Source organism: Scophthalmus maximus, chromosome 10 (genome assembly GCF_022379125.1).
Source record: "Scophthalmus maximus strain ysfricsl-2021 chromosome 10, ASM2237912v1, whole genome shotgun sequence".
Lineage (NCBI taxonomy): Eukaryota > Metazoa > Chordata > Actinopteri > Pleuronectiformes > Scophthalmidae > Scophthalmus > Scophthalmus maximus.
The window spans coordinates 2,427,116-2,454,302 of record NC_061524.1 but is presented as its reverse complement, the minus strand read 5'-3'; the positions used below and the strand labels follow the sequence as shown (position 1 = coordinate 2,454,302).

The 27,187-nt window shown below is 43.2% G+C and overlaps 2 protein-coding genes across 6 annotated transcripts; both read right to left on the bottom strand.

The window, feature by feature from the left end:
- Window positions 1–375: 375 nt before the first annotated feature.
- wipf1b (WAS/WASL interacting protein family, member 1b) lies at window positions 376–20,013 on the bottom strand. 5 transcript variants are annotated; one of them, XM_047335056.1, is made up of 11 exons: window positions 19,893–20,013; window positions 12,842–12,950; window positions 8,318–8,659; window positions 7,008–7,115; window positions 6,623–6,752; window positions 6,262–6,456; window positions 5,454–6,165; window positions 4,626–4,726; window positions 4,309–4,521; window positions 3,573–3,686; window positions 376–2,806 (listed from the first exon to the last, which is right to left on the bottom strand). In XM_047335056.1, the coding sequence occupies exons 4-11, from the start codon at window positions 7,065–7,067 to the stop codon at window positions 2,754–2,756; spliced, it is 1,578 nt and encodes a 525-aa protein (XP_047191012.1). In that variant the 5' UTR covers window positions 7,068–7,115; window positions 8,318–8,659; window positions 12,842–12,950; window positions 19,893–20,013; the 3' UTR covers window positions 376–2,753. The 5 variants fall into 5 exon arrangements, with proteins under 5 accessions (XP_047191012.1, XP_047191010.1, XP_047191009.1 ...); XM_047335054.1 differs by lacking the exon at window positions 19,893–20,013 and adding an exon at window positions 13,067–13,163; XM_047335053.1 differs by lacking the exon at window positions 8,318–8,659.
- Window positions 20,014–21,797: 1,784 nt separating this feature from the next.
- ciao2b (cytosolic iron-sulfur assembly component 2B) lies at window positions 21,798–24,256 on the bottom strand. The gene is made up of 5 exons (XM_035606254.2): window positions 24,011–24,256; window positions 22,773–22,852; window positions 22,525–22,650; window positions 22,380–22,425; window positions 21,798–22,295 (listed from the first exon to the last, which is right to left on the bottom strand). The coding sequence occupies exons 1-5, from the start codon at window positions 24,135–24,137 to the stop codon at window positions 22,195–22,197; spliced, it is 480 nt and encodes a 159-aa protein (XP_035462147.1). The 5' UTR covers window positions 24,138–24,256; the 3' UTR covers window positions 21,798–22,194.
- Between the last annotated feature and the right edge of the window lie 2,931 nt (window positions 24,257–27,187).

Genomic DNA, 27,187 nt, shown 5'->3' with positions numbered 1-27,187 from the left:
TTCTGTGGCGTTTTGGCTAAAATCCTAAATGTCCATTAATATTTATAACCAATGACCACAGCCAGGAAATTATCTTTGAGTGCCCTGCTGCAAATAGTAAAAAATATATAAATAACAAATAATAATAATAATAATAAGTCACCCTTCTTCATGTTAAATAATATATAAAAATTCATCTTCATCTTACATATATATATTTAAAAAATCATGATTACACAACGTTAATCATCATAATGTTACTAGGTGACAATGACTACAAATATTACAAAATATTTTTGCTTCAATACCTTGAAAACACCAATCACACAATGATTAGCATGATGACTGATGCCTGCAGATATTTTAGTTGTGAGAAAAATGACAACCGCTAAAATATATTGTAAAAAGACAACATTCCAGAAAGTGTCTTTATTACGTGACACACTTTCTTATCAAATTATTGCCCATTTTTATTGCACAAACATGTAAATGATGCAAAGTGTGTACTCAAAGCAATATATATCAAATTACAATGTATAGTCCAATAAAAGCACATTTCATCTCAAGCAGAGCACAGAAAGCATCTTAAAGCATTTTTATTTATTCATGTAAATACATTTTTGTATGTGTGTGTGTGTGTGTGATTGTCTGAACGAAAATTTGACCAGCACGTGATAATAATAATAATAATTATAATAATATAACATCACGTACACAACAGCACACCATTCAAAGCATCGGCGGGTGAAGCAAGAACATTAATACTGCACAGTTCTTTAAACATAAGTTAAAAAAATAATACAATCCTTCTGTAGCACTTGATTGAATCATACAGGTACATACATGGGTCCTTCGTTGTGAGTCAGGGCAGCTTTTGAACAAAACAGCAAAAAATGAATAATAATAAATCAGTTCAACTGTAAACCAGTGCTGCCACAAAAATTCTCAATCACAAACATCCACACGCGTGCTCATCATATCCCACCCGTGTAACAATCAAATTAAAGCGTACCGTTCGGTGGTTCCCCGACAGACACACGGAGATGTAAACACACAGACAGGCACACGTGGCTTTGGCAAAATCAAAAAAACATTTCCCCTGATCTTTTAATGCAGCGGTGGCAAGAAGTTGTAGTCATTTTTTTTTAAATCTTTTTTTTTAAAGTTTGGTATTATTGATGCTGTAATTAAAAGACACTTTGCTATGCTTGATATTTTCCTGATCAGGAGTTTTCAAAGTCTGACACAATGGACCTCCCTCCCGCAACTTAGTTTGGCTCAATCTCTGGATGCCAATGCGATAACTTTACTGTCATTTCATCCCCATAGACACTCGATAGCCTAATATTGCCGTTTCAGATAACTCCAGATCACATCAAATATATAAAAACAGTCTGTCCTAAGGCATTCATACAGTTTCAAACACTTAAATTATCTTCCAATCTATTACAGCCCTGAACTATGTCTTTCACCAAAATCTCATATTGATCATTTTGGCCTTTCTACCTGATCTCATTTTGATAACTAATGTACTTACTAGGGATGCACCAATACCACTTTTTTTCAGACCCAGTACTTAGATTATCGGAGTACTTGTCCCTGTGGAGTCACGGCTTTTAATGCGCTGTATAGCTTGTGCATGATATATTATGATCGTCAGTGCCAGCTTCTTTTGTTTTTTGTACAGTTTGCGTGTTTTTGCTACAAATTGCTGACATTGCTGCTCCTCCTCCGCTTCATGCCGCCGACCTGCTCAACTGTCCAGAGGACGCCATGTCGCCGTCGTGGTATCCGGTGCCGTAGTAGTTTTATGAGTACAAGTACATGAGCACAGTATCGGACCCGATACTGGTATGGGTACATACCAGCAGTAACTAATAAAAGGCCTGTTATTTTTTTCCCCCACTTCCATTCACCGAGCCTCCACTAGAAGGCCCCGCCTCCCACTTTGAAAAACCTCTGTTCTAGACGATATTGCTTCTGTTTCGACATTCCCACCCGCAGAGGTTATCAAACCTTTATTATACATTATTTAAAGGCACAAAAGGCTTTTTTCCCCTTAACTCTTTTTCTTACTTTTTTTTTTGCAGCCTCAAAGTACAATCGTGGATAGAAATAGGCACAGCGGGAAACACTGGTACAAAACAAGAGAGCGAGAGAAACGGTTTCTCAAAACACCTGATGAGGAAGGCAACTGGTTGCCTCATCACCCTGGGACTCCCGACGTTGACAGTAATATTGCCGACAGATGTCGATCTTGCTACAGGATGTAAACAGGCTGGGGGACGTCACATGACTGTGTACTGACTGTCGAATGCTGGTTGATTAAAAGGCAACAAAAAAAACCCTGATAAGCAAAGCAACGTACGGAGTCCATCAACCGCTGTTAGCGACGCGATGGAAAAGGTAGTTCACAGAATAGAAAGTCAATGTTGATCAAGGTTTATGGGAAAAAATGTACTATTGTTTATGAGTGATTGACGCTTCGTAGCAGCCAGATCAACAAAGCCCACACAGAAAGAAAAAAACCCACAATTTTTTCATGTGAACACAGTGTACCGCAGGAGAGAAACAGGTCTTTGGTCTTGCAGAGGCAACACGTGGATGTGAACTCCACGTCGGGGAGTCTGTCCTTTTACTTGGTCAACAGTACTTCATTTTTTATCCACGCTGTCATTTTGAAAAGCACGATGAGCGCGAACAGAGGGAGCGAGGGAGGGGGACGGGAAACAGACAGAAGAGAGGATCGTCGTTCGTGGCTGCACACCTCGTCTTCACCTGGGTATGGGAGGAAGAGGAGGAACTCCTCTCTCCTTCTTACCAGAACCTGGAGAGAAGAGAACATACAGTATGTAGTAGTCTTCCAGAAAACAGATTGCAATTTTCTTCCAGCAGGTGGCGCTGTGTTACATGATACCTGTAGTTAGGAGATGATTATTGGGATATTTTCAAAAGACAGGAATCTAAAGAAAGTCTGATTATGGGGAATTAAAAAAAAATTAATTGAAATTTAGTCAAAATCTAATGTAGCCAGGTACAGTGGTTGATTTTTTCCTCTAGTTTTTATGAAAAAAGTCAATATTTGCTGATTTCAGCTTCTTGCTGTATATGTGAATATTCAAATCAAAATCTTTCAAAATTCTTTGGACCAAACAACAAATCGATTAATCGAGAAAAAAATGGTCAGATTAATCGATTATGAAATTAAACGCTCTAGTGTGAACAACCTCGTTCTTTTCTTTCACTTGTCACAGGCAAACACGAGTTTAATGTTTTTTTTTTTAAATTATTCATAACATATGTCTCTATAACACAGGTATCAACAGAAGACTGTGGCGAGACCACTGGAATCATTTTAATTTTATACTTTGAATAAACTTTTTTTTTATGACCCAAGAACGTCCTTATGTTTAAAAAGCCAATAAACATATAAGGGAAAAAAAAGAAGAAAAAAAAAGACCACTGGACAAACTGACCACTGCCACATTATAGGTCATAAACAGATCTACATCTTGTGAGATATGATACATTTTTACCCCCAACAGCATTCCTAATGGTTTTTTAAAAGATGTGTGTGCGTGTCTGCGTCTCACCTCTGCTGTCGGTCTTGCCGAGCTTGCTGGGGTAGGTCTTCTGGAAGGGCACGTAGGGCTCCGGTGGAGGAAGGTCCGACACGGGGTGGAAGGTGAACCGACACTCCCACTCATCTGTCGACGGAGAGAAACGGAGGTCGAGGAGTAAAACTACAGAAAATGTGATTCAGGAACTCTTAAAGGACTTTTCAGGGAATGACACTTGACCCCCCCACCACTCTCCAAACCAAACTTTGCTCTCATGGTTCACTGGGATAAAAACCACACACACACACACACACACACACACACACACACACACACACACACACACACACACACACACACACACACACACACACACACACACACACACACACACACACACACACACACACACACACACACACACACACACACACACACACACACACACACACACACACACACACACACACACACACACACAGAGGGTCAGCGAGTTTTCTCTGCCATCGCTGCTGCAGACAGTGAAACAACACTGAGGGCAACGGGTTGCTCTTGTTCAGACTATGAGAGTAATGAGAGTTCAGTCTAAGGAAAACAAAGACGGGACTGGACTAATCTGCGTGCAAAGTTATCGCTGGTGGTGCACATGGAATTTGCTAAATGTACGTTTTTGTTTTAATCTTACATCCTCTAGCTCTCTCCAGAAAAAAGTTCTTGACTCCAATATTCTAATAAAACTCAAAGCTCGGAGGAGCGACTGTACACTCACCCTGTGTCTGGTGGTGGTGAGAGTTTTGGAAGCCGTTGCCCATCGGCGGCGGAGGGGGAGGTCCGCCTCCTCCGCCGGTCCCGGGCCTGTCCGGAGGGAGGGGAGGTCTACCGCCAGTAGGAGAAGGCCGACCAATGGGAGAAGCGGCAGGCGATGACCTTAGGCAACCCCCGCCCACGCCGCGACTTGAGGCAGGAGGGGGAGGAAGAGGCCCTTTGGAGGTAAGAAAGAAAAAAAAAAACCTTAAACATTTGTCACCTTTCAAAAAAAAAGAAAAGAGAATCCATTGTTCAGTTCAACAGATCAAGATTGTTCACCTGAGCGTACTGAGGATTGGTTCCTCCCAAGAGCTGGCGGCCTCTCGTTGGGCGGAGGAGGGAGCGGCCCCGCCCGGCTGTGAGGCGGAGCTGGACCATGGCTGGTGGAGGAGGAGAGGCAGCATTTTAATACATACATACATACATATGTGTGAGTCAATTTCACGATATGCATAGTAAAAGAAGACGAATTGTACAGGAACAAACTGTTTGTATGAGAAAAAACACTGAAATTCCTGAAGGCGTCCGTGTCATTTGTTTCACGCCTTTTTTCCAGACGTGCACTATGAAAAATTGGGTGTAGACATTTTCTGGTGTTCGCCGCTCGCATATGACGAACGCAGCAGTCCGACGTGGTCACACCAACGTGTTCACACCAACGTGTTCACACCAACGGGAACATTTCCGTACCATTCTGTTGCATCTGGGCCGAGCGTGCAGGACGGCAGGACGTGACGTTAATTATTGTATCTAGAGTGTATAACATATCCTTCTATCCAATAGAAAATGTTAGAAATGCTCATTTGATTGTAGCTTCGTATATTATTAACATCAAGAACAAGAACATGTCTACGTGGCGCCAAAAGATGCTCGGAACTAAGTTTTATTTGGGAGTAACCACGGTTACGGAGAGTTATGAAAGTTCCCGTTTTCCATTTTAAGAATCGCAGCTGGAAGAAGGGAGCTTCATTTATTCAGCAGCGAGTGCTGACTGATCTTTTTTAGAAGGGGAAGCAACATGAAGCGTGAACTGCCGCAGAATAGAGCAAAGTTACCATTTAACAAATATGGACTTCAGGCTATAACAGATAAAAACGTTCCCGGTACCTGTTGAGTGAGGTGTTCCTTTGGGGGAGACGAGGTGTGCTGTGGTCATCCCCTCCGGCTGGGGTGGGTGGGAGAGGGGGAGGGCCCGGTCGCCCAGGTGGGAGCGGGGGCACACCCCCACTGGGTGACGAACGAGGGGACGAGGAGTTAGAGACTGGGGAAGGAGGTTTGGAGTTGACAGAAGGGGGAGGAGGGGGCATGTCCCGGGGCATGGATGGCCGGTGGCCTCCCACAGGAGCCGGCGGTGGCGGCGGCCGGTCGTCGGGAAGCGGGGGTCTCCCTCCGGGTGTCGGCGGCAGAGGAGGTCGGCTGCTGTTCGGGTGTGGAGGAGGGGGCGCGGAGAAGCCCGGTCTCGAACCGGACGAGGAGCCTCCTGGAGGGGGAGGGAGGGGTCCGTGTCTCCCCGGCGGAACACTGGGAGGTGGAGGCGCCGAGGCCGGGCTGGGCCTGGGTCCGCTGGGGAGTGATGGCGGAAGCGGGCCCCCACGCGAGAGGAAGGACTGGGTCGGTCGAGGTGTGTTGGGCACGGGGGGAGGGGGCCCCCCGGGAGTGTCTTGTCTGGAGAAACTCGGGCGCCCCTTGGACAAATCAGGGACGTGGTTGCGGACGCCGCCGGGGGCTCCGGGGAGTTTAGGTGGGCCGCCGCCGAAGGGGGTGGGGCCACAGGAGCGGCCTCCTGGGGGGAGCACAGGTCCTCGACTGGGCCCCGAGTCTGGATGGAAGAAAAATGCAAAATCAATTATGTTACTAGATGCTTTTTGTGTTGTTCATCATCATCACGATGATTACAAGTATATTTTCTTTTTACCATTGGTGTCTCTGTTTCCTGCAGACCTCAGTTTTGGCATCCCGCCTGCAAACAGGCCTCCTAAACCAGCAGAGGCCCCGCCCCCGCCGCCGCCACCACCACCTCCACCTCCTCCTCCTCCTCCTCCACCTCCTCCACCTCCTCCTCCTCCTCCTCCTCCAACTCCTCCTCCTCCAACTCCTCCTCCTTTGGGTTCTAAGAAGATAAGCAAAAATTATTAGATTAATTGTTCATTTACAGGATTTGCTGCACATTTGTTTTATTTGCCTCTTGTTGTTTTAAACTTCCTGTAGCCATACGACTAAGTATAACATGAGCATCCCTGGAAACAAACTAACTGGTCCCATCAGAGAGGACTTACTGTCCAGTATGGGTGTGCTGCGGTCATTGGTAACAGTCTTCTTTAATCTGGCGCCTTTGCCTATGTCCGACAACAGAGCGCTCCTTCCCTGCTGCTGCGACCGGTTCAGATTTGGCTTATCTGTGTTGGCCTGAAAAAAAAAAAAAAAAAAAGAAGTGTGATGAGATCACTGAGCTGCAGGAAAAACAAAACTGCTACAGATTTTTATTGATTTTTGCATGTAAGTAGCAATTGAATCCATTATAGGTGGATAGGAAGAGTTGACAGGCAGTGAGAAAAAAAAAACATGTTATGGCACAATTCATCCAGCAGATGTCTCTGCTGAGCACGTTTCACGAGGACGGAGGAGCAGAGGAGCAGAGATCACCGTGCTGGACGGACTTACGACGGCAAAGGTGGGAGGAGGGGGAGGCCCCGGGGGCGGCGGGGGAGGCGGGGCTGGCATCTTCCTCCTCTCTCCAACTTCAGTCTATCTGCACTGGACGCCGCAACCCTGGGAGGACAGATCACACACACACACTTTATAATAAAAAACAGAACAACAGAGAAGAAAACAAACCACGCCGCAGGTGTTTTTTTAGCCACTGGAGGCCGAGGTCCTCGAGGCCAAAACGAAAAAGTCACGTAAAAGATGCTTCGCTTGATTCAGAGTGCGAACGACAGCAGCTCGAGCGGCGGGTTCTCACGCGGTTTAGTCTGACTAACCACCATAGCCGGAGGCCGGAGGCCGACGCGAGAGCTGCAATTCTTAAAATGGAAACTCAAATGTGTCGAAGTGACGGAGAGATCGAGGTTCATTCTGTAGAAAAAATTCAAAGTCAATGCATTTTGTACCACAAGAGACGATGGCGACAAAACTCTCACTTCCGTGAATGCATCTCGGTGACAAGTTGGACAACTGAACGTTGGACAGACGGATGTTTGGAGGAGGACCAATCCACATTTTATCCTCCAAGAAATGTGGACTTCAAGGTTTAAAACATCCCTTCAGAAAAACCTGTAGAGAACTGGAGACGGAAGGAAAGTTGAAGCGCGAGGCCTCATCTTTCTACCCGTTGAGATTGTGTTTTGTTTTTTTTATTTGCAGCCTCTGTGACCAGTGATTCCCATGCATAGAACGGTGGCTGTTGATACGACAAGCAAAAGTATTCTTCGATTTCTTTGCAGGGACTGTTCATAATATTATGAATTACTGTATTGACTGACAGTGCACACACGCACGCACGCGCGGCACAAGTAGCCCGAGGAGAAAAATTTCACTGTGTAAAAAGACAGTATGTCAGGAAAAACAGGTTTTTCCAAATTTGGGCGATGGGAGGAGCTGACAGGCGAACGAGAGACTCGAGGGATACATGTTTAATGTGGCAGGAACTTGACGAGCGTCCGGTTCCCTTAAACTAGAAGCTAGAAATGAATCCCATCATCCGAAGATACCACTGTCATAAACATACGTTTGAACAGTTTTAAAATCCTCCCGTTTCCCCCTCGCATGAATAATCACACACACTCGACCTCTCACTTCATTTTGAGTCTCTCACACACACACACACACACACACACACACACACGCACACACACACGAACACACACACATGCGCCCTCTCACTTCATTTTCAAGTCACACACACATTCAGACCGTCCCCTGGGGGCCTATTACTTCCTGTACGCCACTGACAAAACAGGAAGTCACCGCACGGTTCCAGCACTGCAGCCTTCCGGTTGCCAGGGAGGAGGATGAGGAGGAGGATGAAGAAGATGATGACACCTCTCACATCTCACAGCTACATGAAATTGCACCCTCCTCCATCTCACTCTCTGTTCACTCAGTCGTGCGTCGCCTTTTCTCTCTTCCTTCCTGCTTTTGCTTCTTTTCAAATCCGCCGTCTCGCCGTTCATCCTTCGCATGTCCTACAAGCCAGTTCTTCATCACCTTCGTATGTTTCAACGCCGAAAAAAACATTTTGTCTCTGGTGGCAGGAGCGGCGGAGATGAGGGGAAGGAGGAAGAGCCCTTGGAGAGGTTGATGTTTTATTAAAACTGCAGAGAAAAAAGGAACCTTGAGTGTCTGGGAGATTAAAAGAGGAGGTTTTGTTCTCACACGACAACCAAGATGTGAGCGCGAAACACAGGCCTGACAGTCCAAATTTAACAGTCCTTGAAATTCAGTCGTGTAGAATGTTGTGAAATTACATATCACACACACACACACACACACACACACACACACACACACACACACACACACACACACACACACACACACACACACACACACACACACACACACACACACACACACACACACACACACACACACACACACACACACACACACACACACACACACACACACACACTTATGATTATATTCAAAATATATAATATACTCTGCATTTTCTTGCACACTGGTCGACTTAAACCAACATGTTTTGTGAAAGACGGTAAGTTGAGGGGAGGAGTTCCCAGAGGACGAATCTGCAATGAAAAAGTTGCAGTAACAGCGACGCTGCCACTCGTGCTCACTGCCATTTCCTTTTTCTTTTGAGCCATCAACTGATGACTTCCTGTCACAAGTCAAAGGCTAAATCCATACTACTGCGTTGTCGTTTTTTTTGGTCGTTTTTTTTTTTAACCTGAAGCGATTTCCCTCCGGACAAGCGTTTCACCTCCGTGATCAGCATTAACACCCGTCCCATACTGACACACCCGGAAACGCATATCACGTGACCACTCGCGTACACCGAGCACGCGCGTGCCGGTGGGATCATGAAGCAGATCGTCCTTTCTGCAGTCGGTTACGTAGTTACAGAAAATACGACGAACGGGAAACAGCGTGGTGCAAAGTAGGAGCAGGGATTTCTTCTCTTGGACCGATGTCAAGGTGGAACTAGTACTTCACGACATGCCGCCTTAACCGCGGGCAGTCGAGTCGTGACTGGACCAACCGAGAGCCAATCAGACAGCCAATGCGGGGGACTGCGTTTACAAACTCCTCCCACTTTAGCCGCTCGGTAAAAAAAACTCCAGGGCGGCGTGACCACCGGGGGTGTGAACGTAGCAACAGTGATGCATTATTGAAACGAAAACATATTAATATGGACGAAGCCGACAACAAGATCAACGGGTTGATATTCGTGTGACCATCGATCCGAGGGCGCGTATGAAATCATCATCAGATGAAGCAAAGGGCAAAAGCGAGCAGTTAACAAGACACTATTAAGACACAAATCATTAAAGTTGGATCTTTAAAAAAAAGATCATTTAACGGAATATTGGTTTAAACGACTCTACGGGTCAAACTCCAGTTGAGCAGATGGAACGGTCTCCTTCGGGTTTGAGGTTCAGGCTGAACCGGAGAACAGGCAGATTTGGAAAGATTTTCAAAAGCCGAACGCAACGTTTGACCTCGGCCGGCGTGATATAAACGTCTGTGGCAGCAGGGAAGTGTGTATCCGAGTTAACTGCAATTAAAAAATCTGCTGAATTCGTGACGTGTCAGCTCGGCACCGCGCAGCAGAAGTTAAAGGGGACAAAGACAGAGGGGCCGAGAGCGAACGGCGTCAACAGCACGATGAACGCGACGACGGCGTCAGTTTTGAATCAGGATGTAGAGATTTTTGCACCGCGACGCGTTTCCTGCAGCGGCGATGACACGTCGCCGATACGATTGCAGATCAAACGTGTGTGTTTCAAAGGGAAGGACACGGTGACGGAAAGAACCCCGCTCGGTTCGTGACGAGTTGACAGTTTTACCAGTCACCTCTGCCAAAAATGCTTTTTGTTCAATGTATTTTAATAAAAAAATAAACCCAAATCAAACTTTAAATCCACATGTGTGCGGGATTTTCAGAAGAAACAGACGCAGGAAGACGTCGACTTCCGCCACAGGAAACAGGCCTGTGTTGAAATTGAAAATGCAAAACAAATTCTTTCTTTTCTGCATTGAATTCTGAAGTTGAATACACACACAAAGTAATAATAGCTAATGTAAGCATTCACAATGGCTCTTAAAGAGAGAGAGAGAGAAAGAGATATGAGGGATTCCAGTGTGGATCCACACACACACACACACACACACACACACACACACACACACACACAAAATGGCCTACACATGTTTCAGTTTATAACTGCCCGTAAAAAAAGGGTTCTCCATCCTGCCACTGGTCCTCCTGAGCTCCACAACCTCATTAGAGTTTCTGCGCACGCGCGCGCGCGCGCACACACACACACACACACACACACACACACACACACACACACACACACACACACACACACACACACACACACACACACACACACACACACACACACACACACACACACACACACACACGTACGTTAAACCTGTTCTTTCTCCAACATTCGGCTGCATATATTCAGATGCGTGACATCTTCACTACAGGACTGACTTATCTCACATACCGTGCTCACTTTGGAGACTGTCAAAAAGGAAAACATTCCAGAATTTAGCGGCGTATTAAAGACGACACACCGACACCGTACGAGTGTTTTCAGGTCACTGTTTGCTTACTGGAGGAAGACCAAAGAAAAGGTCTGGTTCAACGTAGACACATGTCATGGTGGAAGATACTCCACTTCCTCCCACAGCTCCCTCACGTGCGTGCGTGCGTGCGTGCGTGCGTGCGTGCGTGCGTGTGTGTGTGTGTTTTCACAGCGGTGATGTAAACGATGGGTGGAAGTGGATACATCATCATGTGCAAACCTCCCGACACACTTCACTCAACTCAACTGTCAAACGGCAAACGCGAGGACTGTTCCAGAAACAATAAGACAATCAAACACACCTCAAGTTAATCTGACACAACAATCAAATACAATATATAGAAATAAAACTGTCTCCACCGGAGATGAACAAGAACAATATGTGCTGCGGCTCATAATTTTTTTTTTAAAGATGAAAACCTGAGTTTATTTTTCCACATGAGGGGGGGAGGTAATTTCACACATTTTGAATGCGGCCCAGGGTAATAAATGTGTCGGCTGTGCAGGAACAGTGCTGAGTGGCTAAGCTAACATCCTGTTCTTTCTCACACACACACACACACACACACACACACACACACACACACACACACACACACACACACACACACACACACACACACACACACACACACACACACACACACACACACACACACACACACACACACACACACACACACACACACACACACACACACACACACACACACACACACACACACACACACGTTTGATTTCCCTCAATAGCGTAAAAAACACTTCATACGAACAAAACAATGAACAATGTGAACTGAATATCTTTTGGTTTTGGACGGTTGGTCAGACGGAACAAGTCGTTTGTCGACGCGACCTTGGACTTGGAGGAAACTTAAGTTAACTGACCTTGACCTCTGACCTTTCAGCAGAGCGGAAGTTCTTAAAAAACCCTCAGAAAAATATATATACGAGCAAGGAAATGAAACGTAAACCGTCTTTGAAGAAGCAAAGCAATTTTCCTTTTCCTCACCTTCTAATAAGAGACTAACTTTCAAGCTTTGTGTAACTGTGTCCCAACTCCCTACTCAAGAACTTTGGTCACGTGGGACAGTTGTTCAAATATAATCCAGGCTTTTTTGATGAAAATATTATTTAAACAATAAATCAACAATCAGATGAATTTTCTGTGAATTGATGAAATGATCAGTCGCTTTATCGTTTCTAGAGCTGCAACAGTTAATCGATTAATGGATTAGTAATCGACTACTAAAAGAATTGCCAACTGTCAAGTAGTTTTTATGATGAAAAAGTCAAAACTCTCTGATTCAGCTTCTTCAATGTGAATATTTTCTGGTTCCTTTGCTCCTCTGTGACAGTGAACCGAATATCTTTGGTGTGTGGACACAACAAAACATCATCTTGGGGTTTTGGGGAAACACGATCAACACTTTTCAACATTTTATGGACCGTCAAGTAATCGATTAATCGAGAAAATCATCGACAGATTTATCGATTATGAAAAAATTTATGGTTGCAGCCCTAAACGCTTCTGCTGCAGACACAGGAAACCATTTCACGTTGCTTTAAACAACGACTGGGCTTCCTCCTTCCAATAACCTGCAGCCACACGCATCAGCCGTTATTTTTAAAAAGATCATTTATATATCTAGCAACACGGTGAAAATCCGACGCAGGATAGAAAACCCATCGGCGAGAGTCGACTGTACTCACTCAGTCTGTGTCCATAGAAGAATCAGCAGGACGTTCAGGAGGCAGCGAGAAGAAGCACCTCTGTTAAGTCCTCATGAAAATGCAAAAGGTGAACGGCAGCCGCACGCAGCTGAAAACAGAACAAGAGCGGAACGTTAGCAGCATCTAAAATTGTAAAAAAATACAAAAAAGAAACATTGCGCACTGTGTCGAACTTCTTCTTTATTCTGCTTCCTCTCAACTCACATTGCACATTCAGAGAAGTCCCACTTCTACACACGCGCACACACACGCGCACACACACACACACACACACACACACACACACACAGAGAGGCCTTATATACGCCACACGCCACTTCCTCTTTCTCAGTTCCCCCACCTGGGGGAGGGATTCCGACGGGGGCTCGGGATTAAAACGAGGCCCTGCAACCATGTGTTACAAGCTTGAGAAACACTGATCCACCATATTTCTAATATCTGAGGAGATGATTTCAGGCATCCAAGTAAAATTCACAACAAAATACAAGACCAGAAAGCGTTTGGAGAGTGCATTCATCCACCAGGGGCTGGTGGATGCTCTGTAAATGTAGATTAATAGCAGATATTACAGAGACTAGAACTCATTGGGATTAAAGGAACAACACTACGTTAACAACAAATCTTCCATTCATACAAAAGTGAGCAATGGAGTTCCACAAGGTTCTGTGCTGGGACCGATACTTTTCACTTTTACGTTTCCTTTAAGCAATATTATAAGAAAGGCACCACATCAATTTCCATTGCTACGCAGATGATACCCACCTGTACTTATCTATAAAGTCTGTGATTTGGCGCTATACAAATAAAATTGAATTGAATATTATTTACATGTTTACATCTGCTTTATATTGTGTTATGTGTTTAACATTAAATACAATACACTGTAAGTGTCAGAGGACACTGGTTCCACTTGTTTGTGTTTTTTTAAATACGTTCTTTAATTTTTTTTACAAAGAAATGAACTAGTATCACCACTTTGAAAGACAAAGACGACCAACTGGGTCAAACAGCCTCAAGATCCATGGTCATAATAATCACCATCTTATTCTAATTCCAGGAAAAAAAACATTTTTTAGTAGATTTTTGGGGGGGAATTTTGGGGGGGGAACTAAACTAGGTTAACCAGTGAATTCCTTGAATGAGGACCACAACGCGAACATGTATCATCTTCCCAAATGCCAGCGATGACAGAGAGCACGTTGGTAACAAAGAGACACTGATGTCAGACTGAGCTTCCTCTGTGTGTTCCGAGAGAGAGGAAGAGAAAGAAAAGCCGACGACGTCAAAAAGGGATGAGACATCGGAGCAGGACAGTGACACGCGCACAGGTTTGGCCGTGACATTGACATCAGCGCGCGTTGATGGACGCGATGGAGAAGGAAAAAGAAAGAGAGTCAAGGACGAGTAATGGGACAAAACGAGGAGCTACATCAGCTGCTGTTCCACTTTTCTCTGACTGTGCATGATGCCAATTCTCGGGAAATTGGAGCATTGAAACGACCCTAAAAATGTTCATCTACACACATATGATTCACCTCAGATGGATTTTATTCAACGCACTTTGTGAGACACATTAGCCACTCCATATCTGGGATTACAGATATATAAATAGAAGCCTTTCCTCTGTTTTAAGTATGGAAAAATGAAAGAAGTGCAGCTTCTATTTAACTGACAGTGAATCGATCCCGGCCCCTGACCGAAAAAGGGGGTTAGAGAGGCTCCGCAGCAGTCACTTCCTGTTCCCTTCGGCGTCACACTTCCTGCCTCACGGCCCAGTCGGCGGCAGCGTGCCAACCCACCGGCGGCAGCATTTCAGTGCCGACTCACCCCCCCCATCCGCCCCCCCTTCCCGCCTTTCCTCGTCTCCTTTTTCCAGCCAGCCTCAGAACCGGAGCTGCATCTGCAGAGAGAGTCACCTTGGCGTTCTCCCCTGCACTCAGCTGGTTTTCTTTAACCAGGGAGAAGAAAAAAAACGTGACTGAGCTCGCGCTTTAGTTACCCATAAAAATGGGTTCCTGCAAATGGCCGACACCGTTTAATTAGGACCTAAGCCTTCACACACAACACGACCTGGCGAGTCCACGTGTAAAAAGCAACAAGAGGCTCTTCATCGCTGCAGATAGTGGAAGTGATACTGGTGAAGTGACTGAGACTGAAAGAGCGTCAGAACAACTAAATTAACCTCAACATCCCCATAAAGAGGTCACACACCAAAACAAAACAACCTTTCTGTGAAATCTGGACCGGGTCGCTTAAAAGTAACTCGTTGTCATCGTACAGAGAGAACAAGGCAGCAACTGCAGATTTTTTTCTTTGGGCGCGATGTCGTAGAGAGGAAACAACATTGAGGAAACTCAATGTTCAGTCTTCGTTGATGCAAAGATGCCGAACAATAATTCTGTCTGTGTGACAATTTTCATTCTTATCTTGATAGGCGCTTGTTTTCCTTGTTTTGTGACAGTAGCATCAGCCACAGTAAATCCCATCAACAATTTAAGAAAGGGAACAGTGCAACATTCTGGGAAATTATGCCTTTTCATTTTCAGTAGGACGAGTCGGACGACAAACCGAAACGTCTCTCTTGTCTCGCAAACTTCTCGCAAAAGTCATTTCAACACTTTGTGATTGAGGAAAACAATGAAGACATAAGTTACATAACATGACATGACATGACATGACATGAGGCCGTGCCTACACTGTCGATCCATACAGATTAAGCAAGCATGATCCAATGCACAAATCTGTATATTGTTCTGCGAGTTTTCAAAATGTAATATTCCCCAAAAATGTCAAACTAAAGGCTCCGACGTCTCAAATTGTATTAAGAGAATCTAAAAGAAGGAAGGAAGGAAACTATTTCAGGGCTTTGTGATGTTACACATTGCCCAGAAGCACAATATTATCATTGCACACTCAGGCCTCTTTAATTCCCCCCCCCCCCGCCCCAGTTTCAGCCATATCATTGTGGCAAGAGGAGCCGAGCTTTGTCCCAATATACGTTGAGCACTTCCTCTCCGCCGCCCCACTGACATCAGCGCTGCCCGGTGCCTCCACAGGACTCGGTGAAGTAGCGTCATCGGGTTCATGCATTACAAAGCGCTTTTTCTCTCTCGACGCATCAACTGGAATGTGGTAGTTGTACAGTAGCTCCAAGGGGAGGAAAAACACACACCACATCAGATTCAGAGGCTGAAGCCACAGAGAGGGACGAGTGAAGAGAATCCATCTCTGATGTGTCACAGTCACATGAACTTTAGCGGAGCTCGCCCGCAGGCTCCTCCGTCACTTTAGATGCTTTGTGATCACTCGTCACGACACACACACACACACACACACACACACACACACACACACACACACACACACACACACACACACACACACACACACACACACACACACACACACACACACACACACACACACACACACACACACACACACACACACACACACACACACACACACACACAGAGGCTGCAGGACGCCATTCACATGTTTCAGCTATGTGAAAAAACTAATTCTGAAATGTACAAAAGGTTCATTCAAACGCTCCTCAGACCTTCGGGGGATGAATTATTCATCATATAGCTTTAGAGCAGAGACGTTTTACTCGCAGGGCTGCAGGGATGGTGTTCCCGTCAAATGTGGAAACTTTTTTTAATATAATATGAATCAATTTTTTTTTTACCACCTTGGCATTTCCTGGCTGTATAAAATAATTTGTGTTTTCCAATTCTGACTAAAGCTGACGATGACTTTGGCCGGTCACACTGACGACACGTGGGTCACGAGTTTTTCCGAGCTGGACGGACAGAGAGGTGCCAGGGTCACATGGCTTCATACACAGGAAACGGAGCGGAGCACAAAGACAGCACAGTGTGTTGTGCGTTACGTTTCTACTACCACAACATTCTAAACAAATGCACATGCCCAGACAGCAACAAAAAAAACAACAATTATTTTTTTTAAGTCGTATCTGCTCATCTTTGAATGCACGGCAGGAAATGAGCTTTTCTTTCAAGAAAACTAAATTTGTAAAAAAAAAAAAAAGAGCCCGGAGATGTGGTCGAGTTTCACCTGGCCCCTCACTTCCTAACCAACGCTGGGTTCGCCCCACTGCACTCCTGAGGAATCCCAAGAACTCAAGAGAGCTACAATGAGCAAAAAAACCAGTGGAGTGACAAAGCACATGAATGAGAGAACACAACCAGAGGCAACGCGAGCAACATGCACCACAAGCCTCAATGACCAAAACCCTCAACACCAACGTAATAAGAGTCCACTCCAAGATTTGCTGAGCTCCTGGGCGGCGTCCAGCAGAGGAACTAGTTCAGTCCAAGATATGAAGTATACCACATGCGCACAAGTCTATAGATAGTTTCCCTTAATAATACTGAAACTGATAAAAATAGCTGGATGAAGTCAGCTCACAAGTATTGGTCATAAAACCCACAGACTGTGCAGAAACGCCAACGTCGGAGTCACCGTTGTCACAAATAGATTTCTTCTTATTTTTTTGTAGCGTGAGATAAGGTTTAAATAAGATGCCATCTTTGTTGGTTTGGACCCTGAAAAACTGAAATCAGGTTAAGCTATGTGGTAGGAACAAATGAAAACTGTATGAGCCTGAGATGACTGCCAAACGAGGCCCCTATCTAAGCTTAAAGCTTTTGGACAGTAACCAGGCTGCTGGCGTCGAGTTAGCCATGATGCTCCATCCGAGACCGGTCTTGGTCTCGGGACCACTTTTTAAAGGTCTCGGTCTTGTCTCGGAACAGCCTGCATTTTTACACGGCCTTTGTCTCAGTCTCGGACCTAGAGGACTCGCGATTTTTTTTTCAAGGCTGGTCAATGCCTTGGTCTTGACTCGGTCTCGACCCCTCAAAGTCTTGGTCTTGTCTCGGTCTCGCTTTAGGTGGTCTTGACTACAAGACTACCTGCGTCCTTACCAGCGTCTCGCCACTACAGCGCCTTTACGACAGCGAACAATGATACCACCTGGAACCACAAGGTGGCACAAAGTCTTCTGTTGCCTCAGTGTAAAGCTAACTGCTCTTAGGTAAAAGGTTCTTTCCAAGTGTCGTCCATTTCCTTTCTAAGAAGGCATGACCTCGAGACAGTTTGAGTTTTTGAGCTGCAGCGTCGAGCACCGATAACAACAGCATCTAGTTTTGTACGAAGCTCAGAGAGACTTTCTGATTTACGACTGGGTTCAGGTTTGACAACATATTTGCTCTATCAATGTTCTACGGCCAAACTGCAGTACGGCTTGGAGACATTAGTGGACTGTAAATACATTGCATCGTGTGCATTTAGTAGAATAACCAACCAAACACGAGTTTCTTTCAACTGACATGGGGATATATACGATACTTCATGCATTTCCTCTGGAGTGTTTGTGCACATAAGAAGACACCAGCTACACACATACACTATCTAACCTTACACGTGCAGCATTCAGTCGCAGTGCAGTAAGCACCAGGAGGAAGACTGTGCTTCTTTGGGAATTCATATCATATGACCATGATACTGTCACATCAAAAACTCAGCAAATTAGCTTTTAGTTTTTTATCTAAACACGTGTGATTAAGTTTCATCTGATATTGAAAAAAACTCCCATACACTCCCGTCTTACTCTCAAGTGGGACATATTTACTTGCGACGTTTCGGTGCTAGACCTTCAGTAGCCTGATGAAATAGATCTAGTAAAAATATGACTCAGAGTAAGAAGAGCGTGCAGGAGATCATCCAAGAACTTCCGTTCTCCTACGCAGCTGGAAGTCCAAAACGTTTCTCTGTTCTGATGCAGCATTCAATATCCATTCAACATCCCTCACCCCCTATGTTTACTGGACCGGAGTGTTACATGATCGAAACATCCAATTCAAATATGGTCAAGTCAATTCATTCTAAACTCCTTAAATCCACCCAACAGCCCAACCGGGGCTTAGAAAAGTAAAGTATGGAGGGGGAGAGGTCGGCTCCCCATCAGATAAGTCTCACATCCACATGTCTTCACTCTTGAATTCCCAGCCGCCCTCTTACTGTATAAACTAAATGTTTACAGAAGCGGCTCCAGCCTTTTTTAGAAGTACGAGCATGATGGGTGTTTATGTAAACGTGCATGTCGAGCGGCCAAATGGCATTCTGTGAAACAGGTTGTGAACAAACAAATTCCTTCCTCCTTTTAGCTCTTCTGACTCCACGCCAGCTAGTGATGTGCAGGATGTTTCCAGCTGGAGTCAGGAGCACTTCTTCTTATTTTGCTTGCACATGTGTGTGTGTGTGTGTGTGTGTGTGTGTGTGTGTGTGTGTGTGTGTGTGTGTGTGTGTGTGGCCCTAGAGGTTAAGGAAGAAGGCTTGGGATCATTGTGGAGGAAAGAGGAGTGGGTTGCAAAGCTCTTTGGAAATAAAACCCAAACATGAGGGGAAACACTTGCAGCAGCTCAGTTGCACAAACACAAAACACATGCCTTTATGTTCAGCTTGGCTCTATACATTTATATATAAATATATATGTGACCATGCTGCATCCTCCTCACAGCAAAACACTGGGATTTTCAAGAGGAAGAATTGATATTAAAAGTTAAAATATACAAAAGGCAGAATTAGTTTGGGAGAAGAAAAAAAACAAAAAAAAACAAAGATAGAAAAGGACAAACCCAGCAGAGCCCCCCTGAGCCCCCCTGAACCCCCCGGAGCCCCTGCACCTTCTCGAGACGCACGTGAAGCGACTAACCGCTCTGTGACGAGGCGGCACGAAACACTCCGTCTCGACTCATTCGCCCCCGCCGCAGCTCCGGCACATCACCTTCTGTCTTTCTTTTTTTTTTTGGAAGATGACAAGTTTTGCTTGTGAAGGCGAACTCGGGTCTTAAGGTTTCCGCTTCACTTCAGCGTCTTCTCTCCGCCCCCCGCGCACACACCCAAAAAAAAAATGAATCGCACCCAAAAAAAGAAGAAGAAAAAAAGTATCGCACCCAAAACAAATGAACCACACTTTAGACCAAATGTTTGCTCGACCTACCTCTGTCCGTATGAAACGCTGTGCACGGCTACGAAGCTTCCATCGAGCGACTCATTGACTGCGGTTGGCGTTTTTTTTTTTTTCTTGTTGTGCGCAGCCAATCCTGGAGCCCGCAGAGGAGAGAGAGGACTGACGAGAGCTGGGCCCCAACCCAGAGCCGTGGAGCCGCTGGGTTGAGTCAAGTCGCCCCTCGGTAGAGCAGCACGCCAGGGGGGGACATGATCTCGGGGAGGAGGGGATTTGAAAATGAGACCATACTTATTTAGAACGAAGGAGACATTGGTCTAGTTCATGGAGTAGAAATATATAAATAGAAAAGAAAGAAAAGAAGTGGTCTGATAAGCTAAATCATATATGTCATCATAAAGCATAGTTGAAGACAATCACCACAAATGCTGTGGGTTCTTCCACCGCCAAGTTAGGCGGAAATCGGTTCTGTAGTTTTTCAAATAAACCAGCAAACAAATCAACACAACAAAAAAAACCTCCCCACCTAAAACACATAGCTGTTGCAAAAATCGGAATTTTTATATACATTATCCTTGCTAAGCAATATGGTCATCTGGACCCCTAAAAAAACGGTATAGCGGTTATCAATAAATTGTGCACATGGCTTCTTTTTTTTTCACCTCCTTAAGGGCAAAACATAATGTGTTGTTCAATTCGTATTTACCCACACAGTACATGGAATATTTATTATTTCCTCAGGCAATCGATCAGTATACTCTGGCCGGGAAATGATACGATGTTCAAGTCAATAAATTGGATTAATTGACAGAAAATTAGAGGCAACAATTTTGATAATTGTTACATTATAAGAGTAATTAGATGCAGATGTAGACAGAAATAGTGGTTTGTGTTTGGGCAACATATCATTTCAAAAAGTGTCCTATTGTTTCCGTCTGTCTAAACTGTCTTCTTCTTGTTCCTCGTCCTCCTCTTCTTATTAGTACAGTTATGGTTGACTTAACTCTGAGCATGCATGACTCTGGCTTCTGCCAATGCAGCTGTGCCGGCTGGGTCTCTTATCCGGGGTATTAGCAGTGATGCAATGTTTCCAGATGTGGAACAAGAGAGAGGGGGAAAAAACAAAAACATTATTAGTCTGGTCTGAGGAGCAACAGTTATTTCTAAAAAATAATTATTGAGAGATATTTCATTCCAATGTGATTTAACCTCTGTAAGAACAAGATAGTTTTCTCTTTTATTTGACTGGTTTTAACCAATGTGGATTTATGTAAGTCAAATATCTGAGGAAACAGCTGGGGGGGGGGAAATGAGCATTATAGATAAAACAATCCATTTACACTCCCTCACTTTGGCACAACCTGTCGTGGTATTTCAGTTGTGAAAGAGTTTTAGTTTCCAGTTTGTTGTTTAAGATCTGGGCGAGATGTTCAGAGTGAATTGTGTCTGTGGCGTCAGTGAGCTGGGTGTGGGAGGACGAACATGTCGGACGACTCTGCGCTGCCAGATTGTCTCCTGAGATCTGATGGACAGAAACTTTATCCCCCCCTCAACATCTGGAGACAGACTCCTCCTGGTGGACTGATGTGAACATTACATCAACAGTTTTACTGGTTAATGACTGTCAACCTCGGTTTAAATTTTTTTTTTTAAATTACCATTATCGTGAGAGAAGGTATTAAATGACATTGCCTGGATGGAGAAAATGACATTTGAGAAAAACTGTTGATAAACTCACAAGTACATATCGAGGACATTACAGTCAAGACGACTAACTTTTAGAGTCTGATCATTTTTTGTCCTTAATTAAAAAATAAAAGCAAATATCTTCTATCATTTTATTTAAATTACTTTTTGTAGACTTTTAATACAATTTCAAAAGCATTAATATAATGTGTAGATAACAATTGATTCTGCAGACTCAAAAAGACTCAAATGGCAAGTCCAAATAATGTTTATACATGTTACAATACAAATTTCATAATATAAAACAGGCATTAACCTTAAGGAAGAAACTATCTGGTAGAATTTCTTCACTTTCTCATTCTGAACAACTCTAAAATTCACAAAAGGGAATTAATCCACTGCTTTGTCCAGATTATTCTTCATGATGATGACAAATATATTATATTATCATAATATAGTTTTCACTGGAACCGTCGACTTTGCTTTGTGGCATCAACGTCCAGCAGAAGCAGCTGTTCATATACCAGGACTGGACAGAGAGAGAAACAACTTGGCAGATGCATATCAGGTCTGGCTCTTCAGATAGGTTCTGCTGCAAATTAACTTTTAAAAAAGCTGAAAGACAACAAAACAAAGCTTGATTGACTGCTCAGATGCTCCTGGTGGTCAGACACTGGTTGACCACCTCGAGCAGTGACGAGTTCTCCAGAGCCGCTGCCACTCGCTCTTTGTCCGCCAGCTGCTTGTTCACTGCAAAATAAACAACAAAAGAATGAATGAATGAACTGTGGATGGAAAATATTATCTCATCTGACTTGCTGTTATTTTTTTTACCTGCTTCCTCTGAGGCATGAGTCCCAGGAGTGATCTGGACATCAATCTGAGGAAGAAAAGGACAAACCAAGATGTACCACACGTAAAACTTTGTGTTCGCATCAACTAAGAATCAAATGTGCAACACACACAAACACAGACGCACTTTGAACCTGTCTGGCAGCGAGCGGAGCAGCTTGACTTTGATTGACAGCCCTATGAGCGTCGCCATGCTGCAGTGAGGGATGGTGGGCGTGAACTCAACGCCCACTGAGCTCTCGGCATCATTGACCTGGGGAGAAGGCAGAGAGTCAGATTAATAAGGAACATGATGACGTCTGACGTCTTACTTTCCTCCCATAAACCTACAGAAAAAAAAAAAACACCACCACCACCACCACCACGGTGCCGTACCTTGACTCTGACCTGCTCCACCACGTTGAGTTCTTCCAGAGACAGAGGATGCTCTGGGTCGTTGATGGATCTGATCAGATGTGGCTTCAGTTAAAGAATTCAAGACAATATAATGAAAAAGAACACAAGTGCTGCAGCTAATATCGTATCATTATTATGTCTTACATGAGACACTAATATGATAATGATTTAAAATTAAAACTCCCAAGCGATGTAACTATACAAAAATTCATAAAGTAATAAGTCAAATGTTACAATAAAACAAAGATAATGTGAGGATGAATTTCTTTTAAATGTCTCTAAATTTTTAAGATTTTTTTTCAAGGCAACGTGTTACAAACTGTGACCAAAAAAAATATGTAGCTTAGTACCACGAGTTTGAAAGCCATTTACAGTTAAATAAAACATTTTTAATAATAATGTTAATAATGTTTAATATCAGTTTATACATGGATAGCCTTATTAATTAATTGTAGAAGCATTTAGTTGATAAAATGTCATAAAATACTGGAAAATGTCAATCACAACATCAAGATGACATCTGATAAGTGTAAGTTTGGTCCAACATCATTTAAAAAGTCAGAACATGTTAAAATTACAGAAATATGAAATAGAAAAATGAACAAACAAAATATCCTCCTGGTTGATAACTAATCAATGTATTGATTAGCTCATCTTAACCAGAATTCATGGAAGTATCTAAATATCATTTTTTAATTTTACATTAATCTTCAGTTTGTATTTTCTTTGAATTAAAAAGTCCATAATGTATTAAAGTAAGTACATCTATGAAGTAGTATTTTGACCAAATATGTCAAAATATACTCAGTTCATAGTAATTAATGACAAAAAATAAGCAAATATTAAAATTTGAGAAGCTGAATCAACAAAGTGTGTTGGGATTTGTGGTTGATAAATGACCTACACGATGAATCACTAACCAAAATAGCTAGCTAATAATATGATGATCGCCACATTCACTAGCAAAACTAATCACGAGTCCTTTCTTGAAAGTTCATAACACATGCTGGAAAAACATGGCGGCTCAACACAATATTTACTCTTGTCGATACGTTAACGCTAACGTTAGCTTAGACGTTAGCATTGTTCAAGACGAACACACGTGGCTCGAGTCCAGAGGGTTTAGCAATATATTAAAGTTAAAAAGTTAAACAGTTAACAAACCAAACTGCCAATCAACACCGGAAAAGAACCAGTTGACGTCATAAACAGGATATCGAATATCTCCCTGTCGTCGATCCGGTCGTGCACGTCTTCGTCCTCATCCGACGCCGTTAGCAGCCGCTCCCCGGACCGCTGGAAGATCACCGGGTTGGCGTTCTCCAACCGGCCGCCAGCGGACATGTTGTTTAGTTCACGTTAAACGGTGAAACGACCGAATTTGTTTGAACCGGTGATGCTGTTGCGAGTGTTTGCGGTGTCCGCTGCACAAAACACTTCCGGGAACGACGGAAACCGACGGAGGACAAAAAGCGCTTCAGGACAGAGCGCGAGAGAAAGAGCCAGAAATCTTAAAGGGACAGTTCGCACAAAAAGCACTCCCTCACAGGTACTTGTCAAAACTAGATAGATGAGGTAGAAGGACATAAAAATATGGAAATGAAAAATAATTTCACATTAAAATTATTTTTTTAACGTCTTTATTGAGAGATTGAATATTCATCTACTTATTTGAGCGGTAGCTTGACACTGGAGATGAAAACTAACTAACTAAGAACATTTACATTTTTAAAGTAGCCCAGATTTAAATGTGTGGGCTAATTATGTAACAAATGTGAATTACTTCACTTTTATTCTATGGTACAAATTTTCTTTTTATTCAACTTCATGTGTCTATATCATTTATTATTAGGTTACTCTATCGTCTATTTTACTCTAAATGGAACCATAATTTACATTCATGCAAAGTAAAAAATACTTGAAACTAGAGATTAAACCATAAACTTCTCAGAAAAAATGTTTAATGGCGTTATTAATAGAGTGAGAAGTACTACTTTTCTGATAGACTTCGATAGAATCAACCAGTTGAGTCGTCCTCTGCTGGTCATTTGAGAGAATACAGGTTTTCAATTGCTTTCACATTGGCTTAACTTTCCGGGCCGGTACATATGTTAATTTTTTAGATACAATCTATCTGTACACTCAGCTAAAATAGTGAAATAGCCCTTTACCAGCTGGTTGTGACTCTCCTCTTGTCCACTAGAGGGCAGAAACTGTCCATTGTAGCCCTAAAGAGCAACATGACTAGTTTTGTCTATTTTACAGTGAAATACACAGACAAATAACAAAATGAACTACCAGAGGCCAAGTGTCTACTGACAGTCAAAGGTCATGTTATGATTCATTTAGCTGCCTCAACAGCATGGCACTGTGCGATGAAATTGTTTAGTGTGATTTTGGTTGACTTTGTGCAACAAAGTTACAAATTATTATGATGAAAACATTCCATTGGACCATTTGCTTTTGTAAGGAGACGTTTGTACCTAAAGGTAAATGGCCTTTGCGTCTATCTATGGGGAATGGGTCAGAGAAAAGTGCGTCATGATTAACTTAGAGGAACTAATCATAGGTGTGTAGGTCGATTACCTTTTATAGTACCTCGCTTTTACTCCACTAGCTTTTGATTCTCATTTTCCTCACAGAAAATGAATTTTTCCATCTATATGGAAAGCTGGATCATCATACTGGAACTTTCTGTCCCTATTCAAAGCAAAACGTTCATCGTCTGCATTGTTGTTGCAATAATTATCTTCATTAAGATTAGAGCAACATGCTTTCATATTGTATTTGAGTAAGATGCCAATTCAGCTGAAAATAAGGTCGGAAAAATCAAAGTGTCACGTTTTCAGCTTTTCGATTAAAGGACTGATTGAAAAAGAAACCCTCAGTGAAAACAAGACAAAAATCTTTTAGCAAGAAAAATGTTTTATTCTGGTCCATTCTTCACTCGTGCAGTGACGAGATCATCGCCAGCTGCGCCTGTGGCCACATCTGAAATGCTGATTTCATCAAGACCGAATCTTAATGAGCTGCTGAAGTCGGTGGAAACGCAGGAGGCCGGTCGATATATGAAAAGCGTCATTTCGACATGATATGTTCACCTTTGGAAAAAAATAAAAGAATGCATATAATGAGGCTGCGTTCGCCTGCTGACACCTCGGAGACTTGGTAATGTAAATGTCACGCAGGAGGGCAGCAGCAGAGGGAAAGGGCAAAACGTTTTTAACAATTATGAACATTTAGACTTAACAACCATTAAAATAATTTCTCGCCTTGAAAATGGAAATTTATTTTGAGAATTGCCCCCCAGAAAAAGGACTTAAATTACTATAATAATTATGTTTTTTAACTAGAGTCAGTTGGAGTTGTGTGTTTCTATATTCTAAAGGATTACAGATATTGTTTATAATTTAAAAATAATCCAATAACAACATCAATTTAACGTTATTCTCGTGATAATCTCATGCAAAAACAAACAGGAAGTATCACCCAAAAACACTGGTGACCCCTTCGAATAGAGTCTGGTCACCAACAGAGACAAAATCCAAACCACATGAAACATACCTCTGACATTTTTTTTAGTAAGAGCTTAATTCCTAATGAAATCTATGAATCAAATAACGTTGTAATATAGTATACCATAAACAATGCAGGGTTGAAAATTACCGCAGACAAGATGGGTTTAACCCAACGAGATGTGTTCTTCAGAAGCGTGCAGACTACAGGTGCTGGGGATCGAACCATTGACCGTCTGGTTAGTGGATGACCCGCTCTACCTCCTTAGCCACAGCCGCCCATTTCAGATGGCACATTAACTACAGACCGGTGAGCGGTTAAATTACTCAGATGTACTGATACATCCAAGATTTGAAAATACAAATCATACATGTGCAGTAAACAATAAACTTTTTATAACAATGTTGGAATTTTTTTAAAGCATTGCAGCTCTTTTTAGAGCCCCAAAAAAGAAGATCGCCGAGTTGACAGAGCCGCTGGGTTGATGTACGAGAACATGTCATATGTCACTAGTGATGATCCCACCGCTTAACCACCTGCTAGGTGCAACAAAAAGTACCCAACTCCCTATAAATAAATCATAAAAATGGCTTTTCGGTGGAGAGAATATCCCAGCACATTTTTCTGTGTGTACCGAAGTTATACCTGATTTTAAACCCCAAAATATTTAGAGATCAAAAACTCATCAACTGGAGTTAAACTCCTCAGATTAAAGATGTGCACTGCCAGAATGACTAATAAGAGTTTAATGCAGACTGTGGGGAATCCCGTTGACATTTTCTTTGTTTGAAATCTTCACCCTTTGGAAAAAAACAGCAACAATTTCTTCACCTTGAAGTCAAAATATTTGTGGGAAGAAAAAAAGAAAAGAATAATGT

Bases quoted from the DNA above. Each gene is read 5' to 3' on its own strand.
- ciao2b (XM_035606254.2), bottom strand. From the start codon at position 24,137: ATGTCCGCTGGCGGCCGGTTGGAGAACGCCAACCCGGTGATCTTCCAG. The intron at 22,853-24,010 runs ATATCCTGTTTA...AACTGAAGCCAC, and splicing joins CGACGACAGGGAGATATTCG to ATCTGATCAGATCCATCAAC. The intron at 22,426-22,524 runs GTGCGTCTGTGT...TTTCTTCCTCAG, and splicing joins CGCTGCCAGACAGGTTCAAA to ATTGATGTCCAGATCACTCC.
- wipf1b (XM_047335056.1), bottom strand. From the start codon at position 7,067: ATGCCAGCCCCGCCTCCCCCGCCGCCCCCGGGGCCTCCCCCTCCTCCC. The intron at 6,457-6,622 runs GTAAGTCCTCTC...TTATCTTCTTAG, and splicing joins CAGCACACCCATACTGGACA to AACCCAAAGGAGGAGGAGTT. The intron at 6,166-6,261 runs GTAAAAAGAAAA...TCTTCCATCCAG, and splicing joins AGGAAACAGAGACACCAATG to ACTCGGGGCCCAGTCGAGGA.